A 26,373-nucleotide genomic window follows, 5' to 3' on the forward strand; every position below is an offset into this window, starting at 1 on the left:
CCCATGAATCAGCCAAAAGTAACCTAAAAAAATCACCATTATTTTTATAATCAACATAAAACTGTTGGCAACTGAGAGGAGCGATACATTAATTCCCTAAACATCAAGAAGACATTCCCAGAAAATCAGATATTACCTGAAACATGTCAAAAGAATAAAGGTCAATACAACTAAAAGTTGAACATTGTTTTCACAGTGGAGAATTACTGAACGTGTATGTTGAAGATGTGAAAAGCTGTTTTTTCAGTTAACCCTATGATACATCCAAACTTTGATTAGTTGAGTTGAAAATGGTTTAATATTGTCCAGTGACCTCTTTATAACACCGCATTTTCATTTTGTAATGCAGATTACACCGTGCTCTAGTATATCCATGATTTCGAATATATTTTGAACATCTTAAGTGAGCCAAATGTGCAGTTTCTCATCCTTATTCTGCTGGCTCTATCTGAAAAGGCCAAGCATGTGATGCGAGTCCATTCTCATCTCTCTGATCAGCAGCCTCACACACAAAGCTTTGATCACAGCTCTAAACTGCAAAGACTAATGATTTTCAGCAGAGTTAATGGCCACGTAAAGGATAATGGTGATCTACTTTAAGCAGTCTATGTAAAGCCACAGAGCCAAGGTTAATTGTCACTTGGCGTATTTTTGGATTGATCATGGATCAGAAGCAGTTTGAGGCCACCACTCTGATAAAGAGGGGGAAAAAAAAATCAGGGGAGAAGCTCCTGCCATCCAGAGTGGGCCACTTCTTGCATTATTGAGTAGTCAGCTGGGGAATTCCAAGTTTAATGAGGGCATGGCGGCACGTAGAGAAAAGGGATCCTGTGCCACGCATAAACCACATGCCGCACTTTCTTGCTAGCGCCAGTAGTGGTGTTCGCACTTCTGAGATCAGAGCAATGACGGGGAAATAATGGCTCTTAACACCTTAGAGCTGGAGGAATTCCCACTACTGCATCCCACTGAGGCCCTGAGCACATTAAGCCTGTCACTCACCTGCTTATGCCATGTAGCAACACGGCACGATGACTGAGGCAAACTTTGCGGACTTAGAGACAACAGTGGAAAAAAAAAGCTCACCTTTGACAACATACAATCCTCTACGGAGAAATGCTATTCACACGGGGAAATCATTTTAAAGACAAGGGAAGTTTTAACGACAAATGTTAATGTGAAAAGGCTAATCACAGAAGTAAAAGGACAGAGGAAAGGAAGCAAACAGATAATGGTTCCACAAAATTATCTGTCTGTGCATGGCTACATTGTGGCTTTGTGATTTAAATTTTACGGCAGCCCGTCTTAACATTACGTTTCACAGCCTGACAGAAAATCCTTCGTGATGTAGATATATCTCGACAAATGTTAAAATCGTTTAACTCAGACTGGTAAGGAATGCAGATAGAAAAGTATCCAAAAAGACACAAGCATTGACTCTTCATTCTTCATTTTTTCATTTTATTTCTTTAATCTACGCATGTGTTATTGCTATTATAACTCCATTTCACTTATGATGTTGAGAAAAGCCTTTCGTCTTTGGTTGTCTTTGCAACCAGCACCTCTGAGCCATCAAACTTCTCCAGCAATTCTTCTCACTGCCATTTTGTCACCTCTACCTGTCATAGGTTACACCTGTACACTTAACTGAAAACAAAAGCTCTTACAACCCAGCTCAGATTGCTGCGATATGCAGGCTACTAAAACAAAACCATATATGTATATATATATATATATGTGTATGTGTGTGTGTGCCTGCGTGAGAGATAAGGTTGTTTTACCATCATTCATTATTTCTCATCCAATTAATCATCCATTGATTGGATGATTTGGATTTTTTTTTTTTTTTTTAACAAAATCACTATAATAAGAATTGTGAATTATTATAACAATTTTTTCCATTATTGTTTAAATGTCTGACATTTACAAATATTTCATTTCAATTATTTATGAAAAGAAAAAAACATTTTATAAATGATAACAAAGTGTATTGATCGGAAAAAATCAGTTTGGTTAAAGTTGAGTGCAGATGGAGTTCCTAATTAAACAATATGGGGCTTTTTTAGGGTTGAGTTATTCATCTTTATATTTAGTATTAATCTATTAGGACAATGACATGTAATACATTTTCAGGTTGTTACATTTTTAATTCTAGACTTCTGTTTTTTTTGTCCATTATTTCTCAGTACTGATAAAGTATAACAGATTTCTTGATAACTTCAAATGGATTTTTTAAAAATATTTTTGGATCCCAGTTTTTTGTTGATTGGCACATTTTAGTTCTGCAGTCAATGTTATGTATCAACAACATAAATAAAGTTTGTGAACATTGTGATATCCATTTTAATCCTATACCGTTATATTACTTTATCCTGTAAAGTGTGTTGTAAAAATGAGTACAAAGCCATACACAATGTTTATCTGCGCATTTCTATCCTGCTTATTTCCTCTTTTCTCACTTTCCTGTTCCATTATCATTTCAGGTGCTTTTATAAGGCGGCAAGGCTTTTTCAGCATCACAGTCATTTTGGTTTTTCTCTGAACATATCAATATGTGAAATGTGCAGAGGATTGCTTTTCCACATTAGTTTGCACCACAGCAAAGCAACATACAAAAACTATTCTTTTGCTGACAACTAGCAAAAATAAAATGTGCTTCCTTCTTCCCTTAGCATTCTACTTATGTGACTCTCAATAGTGCAACAGTTGCTACATGTACAGTATTCTGTTTAACATTCTAGTCCCTAAAATGTAAATTATTACATTATTTTCATTACAAAAATACTAAATCTGTCCATTGGCTAATAATTTATACAATTGATTACTATTCAGTACCCAAACTTCCATGTCTGGACTGTGAAATAAGTGGCTGAAATATTTCGAGGCCCTGTGCAACATAGGAGTTGGAAAGTAAGTATTACATTAAAAGCAGATTTATGAAGAGAATGAAACACCTCAGGAGCAATCGACTTATTCCTCTTAACTTCTCTGTGGGACATTTACATCTTCTTTACTATTTTCCAGGAGCTCATCCTCAGAAAAACTGATGTGGAGGCAAGTGTCATTCTCAAGAGCAGGGACGGGCAATTGGTGACTGTCGCTGGAGCGTAAATTGAGGGTTTGGGGTTCGGCAGGGAACGACTCATTTTGTCCCTCCAAGGGACTCTCACAGCCACTGGAGGCTGTCAGAAATGTCCCACGGTCTCCAAACGGGTCATCATCATCTCGTAGGGGAGACATAAGGGATTTAGTTTCAGAGCGGACGCCAGAATCTTCACTGGTTGAACAGGAGCTGCTCTCGCCGTTGCTGAGTGACTGGAAGTCTGCAGATGACAGGGAGCTGGGGGTGAAGTCTGGGAAGGAGAGGCTGCTGCTGCGGCTTGGAGCTGCATCATTTACTGTGGCCTCTCCGGGTATTAACACTGATGCTACTTCTGACCCTGGGGACAGAGTTCTGCTTGCCCGCTTGCGGTTCATTGACGGTGGGGGAGGGTCAAGTTTTGGGATCATCTGTTTGAACCTGGCAGAGGGGAAAAAAGAAGGACTTGTTAGCTTCCTAAGATCAAAACACATCAGAGTACGGAAAGCATTCTTTTCTTTAGAAGATTATCAAAAGCTGTTGAGGCCCAACTGCCTTATGTGCCAGATAGTTTTTTCAAGTCACAGATAAAGCGATATTGCTGGATAATATTAAAACCTTCCCGATCCGCATTTTATGTATATGTTAAAAAAAGCTCCTACAAAGTCTCCTACATGCAGTGACAACTGATGACTGCTGACATGTGTATTTCCAGTTGTGTTGTTCACATAACAAAATCCAGTACCTAAACAGTCAAGTATGTTTGTCCACATTACATTTTCACATCACATTCTAGTATGAGACCCATTTTTCAGTTGCAACTACAAAGTAATCTAATTTCTATTTCTTTCGAATGGTAAAAAGGATTTTAGATGATTGCTGATTATCAATAAGGTCAAACATGACCATTACAACACTGATTTGGACATTTTACTTGATAAGTACAGGCTTTGTTTTCTTCTTCTCCTTTTTTTCCCTTCTCCAATCAACCATCTCCATCTGACCTTATTCTCTGTATTACCGGCTTTGTTATATACTTTTAAATATTTAATATTCTTCGTCAACTATTCTTTGTTCACTTTTTTTTACCCCAAGTTTTCTTAAATGAAATTGATATTGTTGCACACCGTTCAAAATTGTAACCAAACCTGACTGTTGAATTTTGAATCTTTTCACAAACATGTAAAAAAAGTTTCAGTATAACTAGGTAGATGTGCTGTACATTAGCCTTAGAAAATACATCTTCCATCCCATGTCATAAGATGACTCAGTGTTTATTGCCTCGGCATTACTTATTCAGATCCAGTATTTCTGTGCTAATAGTATATGAGAATGAGCCTCTAGCGACTTTTCCCCTCTATCAGTTACATTACACCCCATTAAACCGAGTGCAATGTGTCATGAGCTGCACGACAAGTACATTTCAGTAGACCAGGGACTTATCTGAGATTCTACAGATCCCCTGATGAGAAAGTAGGCTAAGGGTAAAAACAAATGGAGCCGGCAGATAAGGAGATTGGAGTTTGGGTTGGATGAGAGGGCAAAAGCTCTAGCTGTTCCCTTCCTCGCACACAAACGTATGCATTCAACTCAAATGGCTACATTGCTTCCTCCCTGATTGTGGCACTGTAAGGTCATAAATAGCACCAATACACACACAGTCGCTTTCCCCAACAATGAGTGCTGACAACACCAGACAAGCAAGCCCCCTTAATGACCCCTTCCACCTGCAAAGTACTGATGGCTGCTGACTTTGCTATGCGAGGAACCAGGCCTGTTGTCAATTCATTTTTGCTTTATAATAAACTTATGTGACTTACTGGTGAGGAAGCTTTTGATAAGCTTTTTGTCACAACAGACAGTAATGCTGCAGGGAAACCCTTTCCCAGAGGTAATCGTTAACTTTTTACAAACTCACAGGCCGACATACACAAATACAGTGACGTCACCTTGACTGACCCTGTTGCCACAGGCTCAAATCATTAGATCCACTGGGAGTTTTTAAATTATTGTCCTTTTCAACTCTCATTTCCAATGAATAACTGTTGAACGGGTTCCTTCACAATTAATGTGTTGGGGCCAAATCTGAATGCAAGGAGCACAGGAATGGGCAGGAATAACCTGGCCTTTGGTTGACTTTGGTTGACTTTGTGTCAATAAACTGGTCACAACTGGGCAGAATGAACTGAGATTTGAAATAAATATAACCTTCTCCTGTGAAGTCAACCAACCCCCCCTTTCATCTCATTAAAACCCCTTGGTAACATTTTAAGTCAATATACTGTCAAGGTTGTTCAGTAGGGATGCGATCCTGAAGTTCTAATTTGCAAAAACACTTAATTGAGGATCAGCAATCATGTTTCCAGGTACTGTTTTTTTTTCAGCAATCCTATCCTTGAGGAGATGACTGATAGTGATCAGATATTAAAAAAGCCAGGAGAAATCTGGTTTCTGAGAGTTTGGCATCCAAGCTCTCAGATCAGATCACAAAGTAAGCGTCACACTTTCTGATTTGGCAATGAATGTGATACTGATCAGTATTTCAGCTGCTGCAAAGCTTTGCCTTTGCAGTTATTTGTAATGCGTAAAGGATAGCTGACATTGAATGACATAATAACTCAGAAACAAAATTAAATGATTGGATTTGTGGGAACTGTTTGCTTCCTTTAAAAATGGTTCCTCCAGGCTTATAAACACAGACTGTCAGGCTTAAAGTTAGATTCTGCTAAGATTGTTTGAGAAAAGTATTGCCAAGAATAAACATCCAAGAGATAAAACTGCAGCTGGATGAAGAAGCAGGATGTCGCGTCCCTTCCAAATCTCATTATCATAACGTTGATTCAGCAGTCCTCTTCTCTGACACCACCTTTCAGCTCGCAGTCTTATCTCCCTCTTCCTCGTTCTTTCTTTACCTTTTTATAGCTCTCTCTTTATTACTCTTTCTTTGTCTCTCTATTCATCTGCCTCCTGTCTAGTTTCACCAACCTGTCAGCTCCAGGTATCTTTCTTTTTACAACCCCACCACAGTTGATATTTTTTAATTCAAGGGTACGCAGCAAAATCCATATGGAAGATGTGATAAAGAGTAGACATCCAAATTAAACTTTAAACACACGTGTGTGTCTTCTACCTCTCGCTGGACAGCGAGACAGCACACTGAGGGAGCAGTTTATATTGTCATTTAGGATAGGTTAATTTAGATCAGATTTTTGACAGTGTAATGCATAACACCTCCAGTGCCAAACTCATTTAGGGGATATACAAGAGAGATCCCCCACTAAATGGGACTAATATGAGTTTGGCTCTTTATAATACTTTATCTGTTCTGGGACAGCCATATATGACTTCAGGGATTTGCCAAGGGCATAAGGCAAAGGAATAAGACTAAACTTCTTGTTGTTGTCAACTCTTATTTTGAATACTCCACTGGCTGCTGGACAAACTAAATCAGACCTCTGATTCTGTGTACCTGACACTGCCAGAAATTATTACATCCTCAGGCTGTCTTACAGGCCGCATTCCAGACTAAAAATAAGTGCCATCTCAGTTGGCAAAACCCTTGCCCGGACTAGAATGTTTATTCAGTAAATATAAATACATTTTTATAATAGTTTGTTTATTGGAGCAGGTTTTATACTACCCACAAATACCACAGAGGTTTTGGACATATTTTGTATATTTGCAAATCTGACTTGATTAAGTATTTCATTCACAACACCAGGAAAAGATAGCCTAATTTATTTTTAACAACAGCAAGTCCAAGTGTTATTATTGGTAATAAGGTAATAAGCTAGACAGGCTAGACAAGAGTGGTCAAATATTCTATTTGCCCTACAGAGAGAAAATGAAATGAAAATAGCTAAGAAAACATCTACATAAAGAGCTAGGACCTCTCAAATATCATATGTAGTTTAACACACATCTTCACTTTCAACATTGAAAAACATCAAATTTTCTTGTGGACTTTTTGAATTATCCAATAAGATATTCTTCTATTTTTGAGTTAAATATTGGAAGCAAAGCAAAGGCAATGCATGATGACTCCTTTACAACCCACTAGAGAGAAAGCTAGTGCCCCTTTAATCAAGAGACATAAAAGACAGAACACACTGAAAAAATTCATAAAGGACTTGTGAATATTCAAAAAAGCAAACAAAAAAAAAAAACACCTGATGGTCATTTTGTAGCTTTAACAGGTGTAAGTGGGAAAAACAAAATAAGTAAATAAGAAGCCAGTCAACAAGATTTATCCTAGGAAATGTTTAATGTTAATGATTAAATATTAAGATTACCGAAAATATTTCTTATATACTCACAAACAAAAGATCCCCGATATCCCAAAAATCAATTCTCCCAGATAAAATATGAGTCAGGTGTTTCTGCTCTAATGGCTTTCCTTCTCAGGCTGAACCTCAACAGAAAATGTGACAAGATTGTGATTTCCTCTATTTTTACACACAACAGGATCTCACAGGGTATGGAAAACACAGACAGCACTACTGTGTTTCAGGCATGTGGGATTCACAGCTTCTCACAACGCTAATGCGGATATGAAGCTACACAATCGCTTCCACATGTAAATGGATGCTATTACAAAGTCATTAGCAGTGAAATCAATACTGAGTGCTACACGTCCGCCAACAAACACCCACGCTTTTCATTCACCACATGGCCAGACTCATGCTTGTGCCACAGACATCGGTGCCACATGCTGGGTTTCATGAGTAATACTCACATAAAAGAAGAAGATGGGGGCAGAGAAGAGAAGAGGAGGAGGAGGAGAGGAAGGGGAGTAGGCAGTATCAAGACAGCTCTCTGGGCTTCGAGAGAGAGGTGGGAGGTAAGGGGACAGGCGATGGAATGCAAAAGTTGTGTTGGAGGATGTTATTCTTGGATTCAGACCGATTGAGAAGAGTGACAGACTGAATAGTAGATATCTTTGGGAAAAATATGGATGGTTAGATGAGGAAGAGGATGAGCAGGTTGGGATCCTCACACCTGTGCCAAAGAGAAGTAAGAATTAGGCTACAGAGATTCAGAGATCTATGTGAGAATTATAGAGGCGATTTAGCATTTTTGTGCATTCTCGGCAGCTCTATTTAATCTGGCAAAGGCTGTCCTGTGGTCTTCATGCAATAATAAGCAATTTATAACACATTACTTGCAACTTAAAACAGCATCATTTACATAAATAATCCAGGGAGATAAGAATTTGCTGCACATAATGAAGGGCCTTATGTATGGTACACACTAAAAAGCAAAATGAAGAACTGTCATTTTTTCTTGCGAACATTTGAGGGTATGTGACAAAAAAATCTAGGTCTCTTGTTTTAAAGCCAAAGCTTTGCAAATCTCTGGTTGTCATTGGGCTAATTTCTGGGTTTGGCTTGCACAATTGTATTCTGTTACATTCGTAGGATGAGTGGGTTGATGGCTGTCCTCAAATGCGTAAGCCTATTATAACAACAACAAAAAAATAAAAAAATGAAGTGATGCATCAATGAAAGGGGTAATGGAGGGTGCGAGGAGTAGGATGGTGCAAAGAAAAGTTAGAGCGAGGGAACAGTGATTATTAAAATAAAAGTGAACCGAAGCCTTTCTATACACGAACAGTGAAGTCACTGCATCACTCTCACAAAAATATATCAATGACGCGAACATCACCATAACCAGCCTAACCTGTCATGCTATATAGATGTTTTTTTTATTATTGAATCACATCATCTGATGCCTCACAGCAAAAAGGACCCTGGTTCAATTTCGACAGGGTGCCTTTCTGTTCGGAGTTTGCAAATCTTTCCTGTGTCTGCGTGGGCATCCTCTCGGTTTTCCAGTTTCTTCCCCAGGTCCAAATATATGCGGGGGGTTCATTAGAGATCCTAAATTTACCTCATATAAAATGAGAGTGAATGACTGTAGATCTCTATATGTGGCTATGTCATTGACCAGGCCAAGATGAACCCTGCCTCCTGCTCAATGACCGCTGGGATTGCATCCCTCAACCCTCAGTGCCGGATTAGCCATATAGATAATGAATGAATGGATGCATGAATTAATTTGGTAGGACCAAGTGTATCTTGAGGGCAGCGTGGTGCAGGGGGTAGAGTGATCATCCTTGGAACCGAACATTCCTGGTTCAATTCCCTGCTCCTCCTAGTGTCGAGGTGTTGTTGAGCAATATGTTGAATCCCTTACTGCTCCCCTGGTGCTGCTAGACGGCAGCCAACTGCTCATGGTTCATCCATGATGGGTTAAATGCAGAGAAGGAATTTCCCACAAGGGACTAACAAAGTATCAGTAATTGAATATTATTATTATTATTTTTATGGAACAATGACAGTCATCCATTTTCTTAGTAGCGTTTAGTGATGTTTCTAAAGGACAATTCTGCAGAAATGTGGACCACATTTCATAACAAAGTTGTTATGCTTTTGCACTTGTAAATCCCAGTTTCTCTGCTTGTTTGAGCAGTGTCACTCTGAATCTAAGAGTCTTGTTCTGCTAGCTTTGTGAGAGCATGTTGCCCCAGCAGGTGTATGGAGCGATTTGATATTGTTGCTCTCAATTGTCGCAGCCCATTATCACATTTATAAAATGTGATAAGGGGCTAAAATAGGACAAAATGAAGGAGACTTTTCAAACGGCAAATGTCTCCTTCAGACTTCTCATTTATCAGTTTGTAATAAAGCAAATAAGACCTTGAATTGCTGCCCAAACACACACAGAATGTAACTTGGAAAATGCATTGGGTTTTATCTAAAACATAAACAATGAGCAGGAACTTCTTATTAAATGAGGAATGTGCAAATGTACACGTGCACCTGACCTTATGGGAAAAGTGACTATCTCCTCAGCTAAGATCATCTTAATAAACCTAGAATAGACATATGAAAACTGTAGAAGAAATTGGCAGCTCTATTGTTGCATGTGTCTACTTAGTGTAGGGATTATAGTTCATTCGCCAGAGCTGAATAGATTAAACACAGCCTAAGGGAAAAAGAGTCATGTGCTTTGGACCATGCCCTATAGATCGCTTAATTAGATCCCATTACGTTAATGCATGACATACACACATGTCTATTGCCAACCAGAGCACAGAGTTTGGAGGAAACAGATTTAATTGTAAATCATCTTGCTTGTTTTTGATTGCATTGCAGCGACAATTCCAGACAAAATGCATTTCTCCCCCTCATTCACTGGTCTTCTTCCATTTTGAGTGTTTCAGATTTTATCACTGCATGGGAGATATTAGCCTCAGAGATGTTTGCCTACTCTCAATTACAGGGGACTGATTATGGTTTCCCAGTTTTTAAAAATTTAGAGGCAACATTTTTTTTTTAAGAAATTATGGCTGAGTTAGTCAATGTAATTTGTTATAAGTTTTGAGAAGAACTTCTATGACGAGATGAAAAAACATAACTTATAAATGGTGTCTAATAAAAGCTTTGGATTATCTTGGCTGTGTGTGGTCTGTGTGTTTTTCTTTTAATGCCAGATAGCTGTGCTCATAACACTCGGGTCACTTTTCAACCACACATCTTTTGTCATAAGACAGTCACACTTGGCTCATGACATGTGGTACACATCTGGCAAGCACAAATCGCATGTGTTGTTCCTCGGCTGTCATGACCAAGAGTCTCAGAGACAAAAGTGTCACGGATCTGTTTGGTTTTAACGTTAAACAAACAACTTAGAGATGGAAATGGAGGGAAATTCTTGAGCATTTAAGTCATTGTCTTGGGTGAACCAATCTTACAGGAATGTGCATCCCCTTTATTAATATTACTTTTTGAGTTGAAGGCTATCTTTACAGGGCCGCTAAAAATTAGACACATTGTCATCTATTAGGGGTCTTCTTTTCAGGTGACAGGTTACAAACATCTGCTGTGAGACATCTATTCTGTGTCTGATTTGATGAAAAGCATGGTGAAGAAAGCAGATCTAATAAAACCCCCAATCACAGCTATTCCATTGTGGAGTCTCTGCAGAGCAACAGATCATGCATAATTAAAAGTTATAAAACTGCTCCCTTTTAATTTCTCAGACAATTCTATGGGGTTATTATTATTTGCCAATTACTTACAATCAATCAGCGACTCTGAGGGATTGCTTTCTCTTTCTCCTTGTGAAGTCAGAACATATTCTATTATCTGCTGGCATTTGACTATTCCACAAATGCCAGCAGTCACAAGGCTCTGTCTGTTTAGTCTTCACTGAGTTATATATGTTTTTTCCCCAAACCAAAGTGAAAAAAAACATTCAACATCGGGTAAAATGCTTTGGTCGTTAGTGTAATTTCTAGACTTTAAGCCACTACTTTTTTCCACACACTTTTAAAACTGTGGCTTACACAATGATGCGACTAATTTATGGATTTTTTGGGGGGGCTGATGAGCTTCATGCCTTCAAAACATTTAGCCTCGTCACATCGGACCAATAAAATTACCGTGAAATTCTGAGGCTGTTCAATTCTGACACTGAAGAAGACAACTTTAATGGTTTTAGTGTGCAGGAGGAAGACGAAGATAGCGATCAGATAGAGTAGGACAAAGAGAGGGTAGAAAATGGATAGCTGGATGGATTTTTCCTTGTTTTATTTATTATGTATCTATTTCATCAGCCGTGTAAGCATTTCCAATATGCATTTGTGGATATTACCTGTATGCATTTAATTAAGTTTCAAAAATTGTTTCTGTGTAAATATCTTGTGTTACAATGCAGACACCTGCAGCTTATAGACAAGTGTGGCCTATATACAGTATGTACACTTATATTTATTTAGTTATTTTTAGCCGATGTGGTTTGAATTCAGGTGCACTCAATAGTCCGGAAATTATACCAATAACTGATTGCTTAAAAGCCATCCTGAATGTGGGCATTGCCAACCGAGACAACTAAGTCTATTTATTCTGTTTCCAGCTTTCATTTCATCACGACTATGGGCCAGAACAGGAACATTTGTGTTACACTAGGGTATGTGGTATTTTTCTTCGATAGATTTTGCCTTTTTAAAGGAACTGAAGTGGCTGAAGAAACCAGCAATGCACCTCTGTGGTGTCCTCAAGTATTAGGAGTATAAATGACAATTGCAAAACAGAAATGATCAACATTAAACTAAAAGAGCTATCTAAATGATTTTGCATCCTTTTAGAGGACAAAGCAACAATGGTGCGCCACATTCTGCTATGTCCAATCTGACCCTATTTATTGCTTAGATGTGGAAAATAAGACCCAGACTAAAACATTTAATATCCTTTATTCCTCTGGTACAGACACACAGAGGCAAGGACTAAATACTTGGCACCACCATCTGAAAGAAACAAGTAGGAGGTTTTTCAGTCAGCGAGGAGACACTTAGCCTTTGTAATAGCGTGTTTCTTTAAAAAGAAATTAATGCAACACTGTTCTCAGTTTGTGTGTGTGTGTTTGTGTGACTGTGTGTTTGTGTGTGTGTGCGTGCGTGTGCGTGCGCTGATTAAACATGTAGGTGGATGTAACTGAGAGTCTATATCAGTGAAATGGGAACTGCAAAGTGCCAGGAAAACTTTGAGCAAGTGAGTTTCAAAGAGAGAGCCAGTGTTACATCAAGCCTGTCAAACCTCCCTGTGACTGTCAGAAGGCATCACGTCCAGTCAGGCCTGATGGAGAGAACACAGATCTGCACCAAACCTTGAAGAAGCAACATTTTCTATCCCTGAACAATTGCATGTCTTAGTGTGTAAATCCATCTGACAGAGCTGGTGGCTCTGCCCAAAGGCCTGGAAACATACTCGATTACGCTCAATTTCATTCCTGCTATTAAATTACTTGCCAATGAGACCAATGAAAGTCGTGAGGATGAAGAATGACAAAACAAGAAAGACTGAAGGGAAGGAAAGAACTGTATAAACCATGGGGTGGCACGGTGGCGCAGGCCACACAGCATGAAGGATCCTGGTTTGATTCCGACAAGGGGACCTTTCCGTGTGGAGTTTGCATGTTCTCCCCGTGTCTACGTGGGTTTCCTCTGGATTCCCCGTTTCCTCCCACAGTCTCAAAAACATGCATCAGGTTTATTGGAAAAAGAATTGGAAAAATTGCCCCAAATGAGTGAGTGAAAGGTTGTCACCATGACCTGGATGACTGAGAACCCCCACAGACATGAGTGAATGGTTGTCTGTCTACACCATACGGCCAGAAGTATTCTCTCACCCATCAAAATACTTGGAATCAGGTTTTCCAATCACTTCCATGGCCACAGGTGAATAAAATTAAGCACCTAGGCATGCAGACTGATATTACTAACATTTGTGAAAGAATGGGTTGCCACCTGTGCAACAAAACCAGTCGTAAAATTTCCTCGCTTCTAAATATTCCATAGTCAACTGCTGGCTGTAATTTAAGAACATGTAAGAGTTAGGGAACAACAGCAACTCAGCCATTAAGAAGGTAGTCAGTAGTAAACTGGTGTAGCGGGGTCAGCGAATGCTGATGTGCATAGAGCGAAGAGGTCGCCAACTTTCTGCAGAGTCAATCGCAACAGACTTCCAAACTTCATATGGCCTTCAGATTAGCTCAAGAACAGTGCACAGAGAGTTTCATACAATGGGTTTCCATGGCGGAGCAGCTGCTTCCAAGCCACACATCACCAAGTGCAATGCTTCGGAGGTAGTGGTGTAAAGGACGTGGCCACTGGACTCTAGAACAGTGGGAACTCGTTCTCTGTGCTTTTAGACGAATTGGGTTTGGCGATTGCCAGAACGGTACTTACCTGACTGCATTGTGCCAAGAGTGAAATTTGGTCGAGGGGAGAATATGGTGTGGGGTTGTTTTCTAGGAGCTGGGCTTGGCCCCTTGGTTCCAGCAAAAGGAACTCTGAAAGCTTTAGCATATCAAGACATTTTGGACAATTCCATGCTCCCAACTTTGTGGGAACAGTTTAGAACTGGCTCCTTCCTTTTCCAACATGACCGTGTACCAGTGCACAAAGCAAGGTCCATAAAGACATGGATAACCGAGTCTGGTTTGGATGAACTTGACTGGCCTACACAAAGTCCTGACCTAAACCCAATAGGTCAAAAATTCCCATAAACAAACTGAACCTTGTGGAGAGCCTTCCCAGAGGAGTTGAAACTGTTACAGCTGCAAAGGGTAGACCGCTATATTGAAACCTATGGATTAGGGGTTCAGGTGAGCAAATACTTTTGGCCATATAGTGTATGTGGCCCTGGGATTGACTGGCGACCAGTCCAGGGTGTACCCAGCCTCTCGCCCGATGACAGTTGGGACAGGCTCCGGCATCCCTCCACGACCCTGAGTGCAGGATAAGCAGCAGAAGATGGATGGATAGATGCATATACCATGTATGTACCATGCCAAAGTAAACTATGACTCACTGCTGTAATATTTGTCTGTTTTTGCTATGTGTCTGCACCAGATTTTTGTCTGTCAGGCTACAGGTCCTGCCCTCGGAGTAAATTCTAATCACTCTATTGCATCCTGTTATGATCTAGCAATGAATTCTTTGTTCAACTAGAAATGTTTGGCACTGTTTGTTTATATAGAATTTTGAGTATAAAGGGTTCCTGGGCCAGCTGGAGAGCATAATGAAAGTGGCGTCATTGGCTCTGCCTATAATTGCTGTTTGAAAAAGATATCTTTATCTGTGACAAAAAAAAAATCTTGTACCAATAATTGGCTGATAATTTAAGCACAAAAATAGAGGAAGTGACAAACGTAAATACAAAGGTACTCATACTGTAAAAGAATTTCCCTCGTATTCAATTTATCATCTATATTTCGGACTAACCTGATATTTGGAAAGCAGTAAATATTGAAAACCTCCAAGACTATGTATTGTTGTGTTGCAACCGTAAAACAATATTCAACTGGGAAATGTTCAACGTAACATCAGAAAGACATTTCGCATTTAATTTTGAATGAAAATTATATTTACATTGAAATATTACTTTGGGCTATACGACACAAATTCAAACCAACGTCAATACTGATAAACCTTAATTGGCAGGATATCACTTGGGTGATATATTGGCCACGTTTATCGACAAACTCTCCATCAATATAATAATTTAAACCTGATTCATTCTCAGATTTAAAATAACAATTGGCCTATCACTTAGAGAAAGGGAATGGCTCTTATGATTGTATGCTAATGCCATTTACCGATTCATCGCAAAACATGTTTTCTGTTACTATTTTCATATCACTCCGTCATAACACCAAGGAGGTGAGCTGATGAGGAAGGGGAGATGAGGAGTCTCCATCGGCTTGTTCATAGCATATAAAATCAGACCACTCATGCAGTAAACATCGATTCACTGGGGATTCCAGAAAACAACAGCAAATGAAGCAATAAAATTTGCAATGCAGTGGTGGTGGTGGGATTGGGCGGGGGGTGGGGGGTGATGGCAGTGGGGGGTTGACTGCAACAAGGTGATGTGAAGGGGTTTAGATTAGGACACACAGCAGAGGCCGAAGGCTGAATTTTAATTCCAGAAATGCTTCTTTTTCAAATTTTCCATGTGTGGCACGGTCGAGTCACATATGATGCATTACAGAAATATCAGCACCATGATTTAAAAATTTTTTTTTTTTTTATACACATAGTATCAAATTCTGCGATCCGGTAATTCAGTAAGCATGCTGTCACCCAGGATACGAGGTAAAAAAAAGCCAATAAAGGAGGGGGAGGATAGCAGAGAAGGAAAGTCACTTCCGTAAAAGATACATCCAGCTCTGGTGGCAGACGGTAAAGTAATCCTGACTGTCACATCGGTATAAACAACAGGAAATCAAAGATTGAAGCCTGGTACACAGTCATACACACCACACACTCCCACGTGAAACTACTGTTCAACTGGAAACACATGTTTACAGATTTCCCTTTGTCTTCCTGTTATTTTCTCCACATTCTTATAGTTAGTGGGCTGTAGTCACTGGTTAGTAAGAGTAAAAGCAGGAATTTGGGAGATCAAATGAGGGTCTGGCTGTAGGGCTGAGGCTACAGACTGGAAGAAGAAAAAACATGCATGGAAACACACAGAGTTGAAACACGAACAAACCTCAGCCATACACTTTGCTGCCCTGTAGAGGCCAATTGATGAGTCAGTAATTTGATTTTATCAACTGATATTGAAACAGACACATTAGCGCACGCCGGGGAATATATTATCTTTATGAAGTGAAAGATCACTTTGTTGAAGATCAACTCCCTGCTGGATACCAACATTGTTTAGAGGTTGATATTTAATTGTAAGTATGTTTTTTTTTATATTAAATGTCAGGACATTTAGTGCTAGATGTTGATTTAGAATGTTGAAGAAGGCTCACGTTAATATGCATTATGTTCTTAATTAACCATAATTACATTTCTCTACAGCAAAGAATGTCAACATCCTTCAGACATATTTTAACGACTTTTACCATTTTTTTATTGTGTTTAATTGTTACAGTATACTCAGTAGTGCAACGTGTTGAAATTGGCTTAAGTAGGCAAACCTCAATATGAATCTACATTTACAGCTGATTTATTGATATTGGAATATTACCTTTCTGAAATGTTAGACACCTTCAAAAATTGAATTTTGATTTCAGCATGACTCCTATCTTGGTCTGAGCCTGAAAGTATAACATAGCTTAGAGAGTAGGCAAATTTAGTGAGAAAAAAAAATGGGAGATAAAGGGAATAAATAAATTGTTAATCCAACTTGAAAGCTGTGTTTGATCTTTAATAGTTGATGTTTTTTCCATGATGGTACTAAGGAGATTAAAAGCTGATTAAAATGTAATTATTTACATCATGAATGGAGCCTCCCAGAGCAGATTGTACAAGCAGTACGAGCAAAGTCAGTGAAAAACTTTACTCGGCAAAAGTGTGTAAGACTAAGAGGGAAACATCCAGCACATATTCAGCATTTATATCCTTTAGTCCTCTGGACACTTAATGTAATGACATCTCAGAATGACTTATTCTAAAAAAAACAGAAATACTGACACAGAAATATTGGCGTTTTTGTGTTTCTCTAAATGGCTTTTTATTCCCTCTTTCAAGCTCAGGCATGATCCCTTCTTTTGTTTGTCTAACTCCCACCCTTTTTCTTCCCAACTTCTGTAATCTCCTGATTATAGTCAAACTTTCATTAGCTGCAGGCTGTTTCTGCTGAGTTGAGCTGTTCTCTGTTAATAAAACTAAAAGCTACAGGCACAGTGTGTCACTGCATAGCAGGTTCCCTCAAACAGAAGCTGACCACTGCCACAGAAGAGATGTTTGCGCTGACTGCTCTCATTAATGTGCAATGGCTGACTTGCAAAACAGTAAAGTGCAAGTGGTCTGACTGTTACTTCATGGTGGTGCAGGAAGCTTATTTCTCTCTTATTTTATTTTTAATGGCTAATGGTTATATAAAGTGTTATTTTTAGTTGCCAACCATTTCAGTTGTCTTTAAATTGCCATGCCCTTCTGCTTCTGGTTGTTATTCCTATTTTGGAAAAATGGGCCTTATGGTCTCAGAAATGGGGATGTGTTCAGGGGCTCTGGTGTTGTGTACCAATCTTGATGCCACACAAAGCTTTTGACAAACAAAACAAGGTCTTAACAGCACAGTGTTTTTTACAGCTATTCAGAGAATGCAAATATGTACTTTTATCTCATAAATGACTCTAACAAAGATGTAAACAGGCACCAGATGATGTAATAGTTGACCCCTCTCACACCCAACAGCTAGATTCAGCAACAGGTTCTTCCCACAAGCCATAAGACTGTTGAACTTTAAATACCCTCCCTCCCTTCCTACCTCCTCCACCTTGGATCTGTCAATGCTATAGACACTATATGCTGTATATTCAAACATAATGTCAAAATGCTGTGCAATACACTCTTTGCCCAATACATTTGAATATGCTGTTAATTTATATCGCAAATACATTTTTTGTACAATCTTACTGTATATTTTCAGAGTCCTCACACTACTTCACTTTAATTATTGTTCATAACAATAGCAACTGTCCTGTCACTGCACTTGAGCCACAGCTTCAAAACTTTGTTTGAATGTACATTTTTTTTAATTAAATGTGGAGTCTAAATGAAACTGTCTGGAGTAGCAATTAATTTATGTAATGGGTAACAAAAATGTTCAATTTATACTTCTAAACTAAAGCATTAAAAAAGTGGATGAAGAAATATTCAAATGAAAATACTTATAGAATTGTGTTTTTACAGGCCAAGGAAAAATAGTAGTTTGCTGAACAGACTTGTAGAATATTTCATCTCAAATAGCATCATGCCAACACATAGGCGCCATGCCCTGAAAACCGGAACCATATGAAAACCATACAGCTGACCTTTTCCTTGCATATTCACATGTTACACCAGACTCTATGGATTTCATTCAAAAGGCCCTCAGGCTATTAAAATTGAAGATGAACTTACTTTTCATCCATGTTTGCTGAGTTTCTTGGTGTGAATGGGACGACCTCGTTGCCCTTGACACTGTCCTTGTTATCAACTAACCCATTGGCACGGATGAGGGGGTCCAGGTCTCCATTAACTGAGGAAGCTGGTAAGGAGGTGTTCTCCAGGTTGAGCAAGTTCAGGTAGGACTCAGCGCAGTCCACTTGAGTGGGGTCAGTTTGGAGCGGCCATGCAGGTGTGGAGGTGATGAGCTGCTCCAGGGTTACATTGAAGTGATTCTTAAGGTTAAGAGACAGCGATTTTGAGGATTTAGAGATTAAACTGTTTGATGACTCTTCACCATCTGGAACAGCAAAATAACAGAAAAGGACAAATCAATGAAATGTCTCAAATAGAAATCAAAGACGAGGGAGATTCAACTAACATGCTACATTTTTTTAAAGCACGATTTTGTTTCTAACGATTTCTCTAAGTGCTGACTCTCATCAGGGAGAAAAGCTGGCTCGCCGCCATCGGCTGCACTTAGGTCGGCCAAGCATCGGATTAGCAAGATTAGCATTCTCTATAAGCGTAGCCAACACGATAAATAGAGGCCTGAAACATGATGTGTCACTTTTGAAAGGTACACATAATAACACACATCACTTACTCAATCAATCAAACTTTATTCGTCCACTACATTTTGTATGGTATGATAGGTTAATAGGGCACTCGGCAGTTGTGGAATCCACAAAAATGGGAACTGTTGGATTTTTACAATAATTGCCATAAAAAATATTCTTCAGATGTGTTTAGCAGCATACAAAAACAGAATTCAATACATTATGCTATAGACAAAGAGCATTGTTTTTCATTGTTGTGATACTTTCTTCAACCCCAGGAGTGATGACAGTGCTAATTTGTCGCATTTGTTATTTTCCCAGGGATGAAATTGCTTGTTGTGCAGCACATCTTTTGCAAGAGAAATATGCAAATGAAAAAAAAAAAACATGAAACCAGCAGCTTTGTATAAATGGGCAGGGCCTCAACTTCGGTTCAAAATAGCCAGAATCCTCCTTCTGTCATCACACAGAACTTGGGGTTCTTAGTGGAGCAGTTTACATCTCTGACAAACAGAACAGAGCCCCGGATCAGATGAGATGAAGAAGTACCTTCCTCAAAGGCCAAATACTTAGAAAAAGGGCTAAAATAGACACAAGGTTCAAATATCTAAGATGCTAAAAACAACAATAAAAACAAGATTATTAAGCAAAATAAAGTGACGATTTGAAGCCAGACAAATGACAGGCTTTTAAAGATAAACACTTTCAGCTGCTCTCAGTCTCTTCAGCATCATGGGAATTTAAAGCTGCCGAATGGAACGGTTTTCCTGCACTTTAGAAAAACTCCAGACTTGAGTCCCCGGCTCGGTTCATACATTGCATAGATATCAGGAGAGGACATTGTAGTGTCACTTACCGCATTAAAAATATAAAAACCATGTACAACTGACTCAACTGACACACTCTTGCAAAAATAGATTCTTCCAAACAATAGTCTGGCTTCTAACCGTGAAAAGTTACATTACCTTAAAGCAGAATGTCTACTTTTAAACGCTTCACAAGGATATTATTACCATAAACCTCAGCCACTCTGATTTTCACAGAGAAGGTTAGATATTGTTGGGGGTCGTTGTCTTTGTTGCCACACAATGGGTCTCCAGCAACGACAGCTGCTTAGTTATCAGCACTAAACCTCCATCCGGCCTTCTGCCCTTTGTTATCAGCCCAGTGCACAATACAGGTGGCCTCGTTTGCATGCGTTACTGTTCTTGTTTCCAGAGAATGGAAAGCATATGAAATATTTGGAAAAAATTAAATGAGATAACATTTAACTATCTGTAAACATATTAATTTCTTTTCCTAATTTCATGAAATTGGATATGACTTAAAAATTATGGATGTGTATGCTAGGCCGCAACTCAATGTGGCTGTAATAAAATTTTTCATCTAAAAAGGTCAGACACATTATTGTACACAATTTTACATGTCTTAGTATTTTAGATTTTATCGCAAGTGATGGGCAGAGTTTCCTTCTCATTTATAGAGCTCGCAGGTCATGAAATGGGAAAATTAAAGTTGAGAGGGGTTCAAATTTTTGAGTTTCTGCTTCATTACATATAACTTAAAGTGGCAGAAGGAAGTCAGTGAGAGATAATGGTTTGTGTCATGACTGTCTTACACTCTCCTGAAGTCAGCGGAGCGTGAGGAGAGAAAACGGTACATGGCCAGCCCGATCTAACCGCCAGTCGTTTGTCACTTACTGTGGCCGTTAGCTTGGGGTTCTGTTTGCGGCTGCACCGCTTGCGAGGACTTTGAATGGCCCTCAAGCTCTTTCAGCTGCTGCACAAGGAGGGCCAGGTGTTGCAGCAAATCCCGGTTCTGCAGCAGCAGCTGGTGAACACGGGCCTGCGCCTCCATACGAGCAGCACTTTCTGCTGCCATTTGATCCTTCAGCAGTTGCACCTGGCATGAAGACAAAAGGCAAAGGTGTTTTTGTGTGTCTACACAATTACAAATGACATACAGTAGTAAGAACAATTTCATATTTTGGTGGTGACCAAAGGTAATTCTCAAGTCTTTGCAGCCAAAATTAGAAAATATGTATGAATACATTTTCAATGTACATTTTTCAGCTGCTATCCTAAAAATCAAGCATTTATCTGTCTTCTTGATTGCAACAATTTTGAATTCTTTTTTCCAAAAAACCCTGATAATGAACACATTTAAATAATAATGTTTAATTGACAAACTACTTGTGGAAGGAGTGACCAAATCAGTGTGGGCTATCATTTCTATTCTTCTTCTTCTTATTATTATTAGCAGCAGTAGTAGTAGTAGTAGTGGTCCTTGCAGAAGTGCAATCTCAAGTTGAAAATAAGCAAGGTAAATACTAACATTGCAGTTCTACTGATATTTTAAAGTGTACAATCTCTTGATGCTTTTAGCTTGCACTGATTATTTTTTATGCTGTACTGATTTTCCATATTCAAGTTAGTGCTGCCCCCCAGTGGGATAGTGTGAATGAAAGGCAAAATTGTTAATCTGCGACAATTGCCTGTGGTATATTTCGAAGTTAATCCAATAAATCACAAATGTTTCTCAGACTACAATTCAGTGACTATATTAAGGTATTACGAATGCACATCCCTCTGTAGACAAGTTTATCCACATTCATTGCAAGCAAAATGATTGTCACTTTGTTTACGCTGATGAAAAACAATTTTAATAAAGCAAGCCATGATATTATGTATCGAATGCCAGTGATCTAATGTTATTTGTTTCCATGATTTATATATAGCCATTTGTTCTCTACACAAACTGATGATGTAACCCTCATTAGCTCCATCTACTTTTGTAAACACCTCTGAATTAAGCAGAACAATCAGTTAAAAATAAATTAAAATCTTTATCTAGCACAGCTCCTTGAGATCCAGCTTGGGGGGAAAACAAACAAATGAGTTATCCTGTTGTATTGTGTTGCAAAATGTCTGGAGGATGCCTGCCTTCATCATCATCATATGTTTCATATTTGTCGCTACATAGTGTTCATATTGCTCAGCTTCAGTCAAAATCAGAGGACATGTATGATACCGTTGAATAATATGACATGATTCTTGCGATAACTTTCTATCATATTGAAGACCTGTATTCATCACCTGTGTCCTTCACACTTTCAACTTTCTATGTGGAATGCTGTAAAGTCCTTGTTTAATTGAACAGCCCATTTAATATATGTAAACATGCCTTGAATTTTTTGTTTGATATATGCAATAATCCTATATGAAATGTGGGAATGGAAAGTAAGTGTATAGCTTACATTAAAATACATCCAAAGATGGATTATTTAGAGATTTAGAAAGTCAGAAAACAGGCCTTCTCGGTTGCTAAAGTTGAACTATCTATTAAACTCATTTAAACAAGTTTCTGTTCAAATGAGCCTTTCAGTGCTGGCCAGAATGTCCCGAACGATGAAAGTCAGCAGGTAAAACTGCAGCATTTTCAAACTGTGCTTTACATAAAAACCTTTATGGGGAAAATTTTCACCAAACATGAAACAATTCAATTTGACTTGAAGATACATATTAAAAAATGTGCAAGGTGTTATAATTATTGAATAGCAATAATTGTGTGACAGGCTGAATAAAGCGTCTCGTGGATGGAAAAATACCAGTGTTTGTCCTACTAAAAAGTATTCCCAGAATATCCCAAGAAACACTTCAGAAAGATCATACAATGAATAAAGTCATCAGAGTATTATCTATGATACACTTTCTGGTAATGAGACTTGGAAAAGTAGCCCGGCTTGTTTTATCAGAACCACATAACTGTGACAGACTCTCGAAAAAGAAAATGATTATCTGTGATTCTCATTAATTGGTATCATCAGCCTGAATGATATCTGTTTTGAAGTGTTTGTGTGTGTGAGTATGTGTGCGCGCGTGTGTGTGCCTGTCCCGGCATACTCTATCTTATATTTGCTCATATGGGAGACCTTGAGATTCATCAATAGATGTTTTTTTTTTTTCCATTTTAAGATTATACGACACAAGATTCTGTGTATAATCGACATATAGCACAACTATGGATTACTTAGCTATTGATTAACATAAACCGCTGTACTTAACCCTAGAGAGATAGCAGTATTAGTCATCTTCTTACCTGTGCGACAGCCACCTGTGTGTGCTGCTGCTGCTGCTGCAGCTGCTGCTGAAGAAGCTGCAGGTAGTGCTGGGACGCCAGTGGGGTGAGCACAGGCGAACATGGGCTGCCGGGAGTGATGCCCTGGGGTGTCACAGTAAAGACGGATCGCCGATCAAAGTCCTGACAATGCAAAACACAGTTGCAAACTGAATTAAAAGCATGGTATCTTTAAAATTTCATAATCAGCTGGTACTCAAAAATGAACCGAAAGTTCATCTGAAGGAAAGATACCAGTAATGTATCATAATTGAGATCACATCATTGTTGTGATTTGTGATGTGATCACATCATTATTGTATAGGAAGAGTGATGTGGTGCGAGTTGAATTTATTTAAACACTTTATCATCATTCACATTAGTACAAAAAACGATGTACAATAGATAAAAATAACACACTAACGCATGAAATGCACATCTGTCAACTGAACGCACAGTACACAGAGGCCAAAGCAGTCTTAATATAGCTCCCAAACACACCACTAGAGGGCGCAAAAGCACAACGTGCAACGGAAATTTCAGAATCCCTGTTGCAATCTAACAACACTTCAATTAAATATTGAGAAGATAATGAAGGAATCGTTTCATCAGTATAAAGTGTATGTTATCATGCGAAAAAACCCTTGGCTTCAAAAAATATATGCGTATATAGCAGGGGTGGGCAATTCTGTTGGCTGGTGGGCCACATGTCTTCTTCAATTTTTATGCACGGGCCAACTAGGTATCATGGAAATTGAACAAAATGAAAATTGAAATCTAAATATTTGAAATTTTTGGAATTGTATTTCAACTTTAAAATCGTTTATGATCATATAAATGTACTGACATTATTTTGTATGTAAACATCCATACAAAATTAAACAAAAGGAAAAAATAAGGAGTTTTAAATTCAATATTGATTGAAAATGTTCATTGAAATATCCAAAGAAAATGGTTTAGAGGGCCGGATAATATAGTAAAATGGGCCGGATGTGGCCCGCGGGCTGTAAAATGTCCGGGTCTGGTATATAGTCTACAGAAATTCCATTTACTGACCCCTATACTCATACTCATAGAAAAAATGTTTTTTTTTTATGATTTATTAAATCATTGGGGAAAAAATTCTTTTAAACTCACTTTAAAAGTCTCCAAGTTGAAGTAACACCTCAGTGTATAAGTTCACCTTTTCTACACCTTTCATTCTTCTCATTTTCTTTTACCATATCTCTGTTTTCCTCCTCTCTTTTGTCCTTTCCTCCTCTTTTCATCTTCATCAGCCAGATATTCACAAACAAGATTAAATGCTGGTGTTTTACTGAGAAATCAAAGGAAACGGACAGGGTTTTGGGGATTAGGTGCTCCCCTTTTTGCCGCTTTAGGAATATTTAGGTTTCACATTTCTAATACCAGCTGCCTCTTACACACCTGCCATGGTGAAAATTCAAAGCCGTACATCCTGACACACCACAGCCTCTATGTTTAAAAATTTTCAGCCCGTCACTCTCATAATATTAGTGAATTGCTAACATTGTGAGGTTGTCAAGGGTGTCAAATTTGAATTGTAGAGAGCAAAAATGTCTTTTCGCACAGTTTCCTTAATGGAGGAGTGCAAAATTGGTGGCATGTTGAGTAATGAGGGAATGTAGTCAAAGGTCTGGTCAGGTGCTGCAGGAAATGATACGGCGCTTCCTGTGTTCAATGAGCCATGATTATATGGCAGAGCTCGGCTCAGGTAATGTCATCAACCATGAGGATCATTAGTCATGGAAGCACTAATCAAACATTAGTAACTCGCTGGGCAATAAGCTTGGCGTTTAATATGGTCACTAAAGCATTTTTTATCATTCTGACTCAATAGAAAAAGATAGATATTATTTTAATGAGTATTAAAAAAAAGAAACAAATTTGTTTACACGTGCATAATCTGCAACTGCAGAGCAAAAATTGCCTGATCTTCTTATCTTATAAACATCTGATTTATTTTGCAACTTAACTTTGCAAAATATTGAATGACATTCAATGTAATGACATTTTGACTCGACATATGATTGTATCATAAACCTTGACTCTACGGCCAGACTTTGGTAACTTTAGGTTTGGATGAAATCACTGATATTGTTAATGTTTTTATGAAGCAGTGGGAAAATGTAACTGGTAGTAAGTAACCTATTGAAAATCAACAACTCCCAAGAGGAAAAAGGTTAGAAAAATGACATGAAATGAGCTGGAAAGTAAAAAATAATGAGTACATGAAAAAGAATAATAAATTATAATTGTACTATCAAAATTAATGATTTAAAAGCCAAGGACAGGGATTCTGTGTTTGATTTCCTAGCAGAAAGCAAAATTCTCTCACACTTTCATCTAAGAATAGACTTAAATTAGCTCTCATTATTCTGGAGACAAACTTAATTTTCTTATGTTTGGTATCAGAGCAGATTTTGTTATCTTGTGTAAATTGATGTTAACTAGGCTGCAAAATATTATGCAACTGTTTGTTTTTTGTCTCCACTTTTCAACACGATGATATTTATCAATGATTAGACTTTACATATGATCTAAAGAGACAGTGTGTGTGTGTGTGTGTGTGTGTGTGTGTGTGTGTGTGTGCGCATCTGCATCTTACCATGATGGTCTGTCCTGGTTTCACCACATTCAGCTCAGCCAGGCTTTGGAGGATTTCACTGACTGCCTTTTCACAGAAAGACGGACCAGCTGACGACTCCTCTGCCTCCTCCTCTCTGTCTGGCCCGGTCACTTTACGAACTACAGAGGAAAACATTAAGGAAAATAAATTGGAAAAACAAAATCAACATTTTCAGAGTATTTCTTTTATTTTATTTCATTTTATTTTATTTATCTTGCAAATAATGCAGAATCTTATGAGACTTGATACTTTAATGGGATGTTGAGATAATAAGATGAGATAATAAGATTATACTTTATTAGTCGTAGTTATTAATTAATCCTTGTTGTATTAATTATATTCTGGAAATGTTATTTTACATGAAAGCAATTAATACATAGCATTTCTTTCTTAGAGATTTTTGTCAGATTTTTCCCAATTTTAAGGTAACTTCTGGCAAATTTAAGGAAATTTCTTCCCAATTTCTAAAGGCAAATACTTGACAATTTCTTAACATTTTGGTAAAGGCAATCTTACACGG

At 38.3% G+C, this 26,373-nt stretch overlaps 1 protein-coding gene across 1 annotated transcript in view; it reads right to left on the reverse strand.

The window, feature by feature from the left end:
* Positions 1 to 1,365: 1,365 nt before the first annotated feature.
* The window catches only part of LOC147231091 (carboxyl-terminal PDZ ligand of neuronal nitric oxide synthase protein), a 58,508-nt gene continuing 33,500 nt past the window's right edge, over positions 1,366 to 26,373 (reverse strand). Inside the window, exons 7-11 of the mRNA XM_086152216.1 lie at positions 25,833 to 25,972; positions 23,189 to 23,350; positions 20,791 to 20,992; positions 18,507 to 18,831; positions 1,366 to 3,520 (exon numbers count right to left, since the gene is read on the reverse strand). Of these exons, the coding sequence (XP_086008342.1) occupies positions 2,980 to 3,520; positions 18,507 to 18,831; positions 20,791 to 20,992; positions 23,189 to 23,350; positions 25,833 to 25,972 (1,370 nt within the window). The 3' untranslated portion in view covers positions 1,366 to 2,979. The remainder of the gene's footprint in view (positions 3,521 to 18,506; positions 18,832 to 20,790; positions 20,993 to 23,188; positions 23,351 to 25,832; positions 25,973 to 26,373) is intronic.

Source organism: Fistularia commersonii, chromosome 9 (assembly GCF_037954325.1).
Source record: "Fistularia commersonii isolate RoL2024-O1a breed Wild chromosome 9, RoL_Fcom_v1.0, whole genome shotgun sequence".
Classification (NCBI taxonomy): domain Eukaryota; kingdom Metazoa; phylum Chordata; class Actinopteri; order Syngnathiformes; family Fistulariidae; genus Fistularia; species Fistularia commersonii.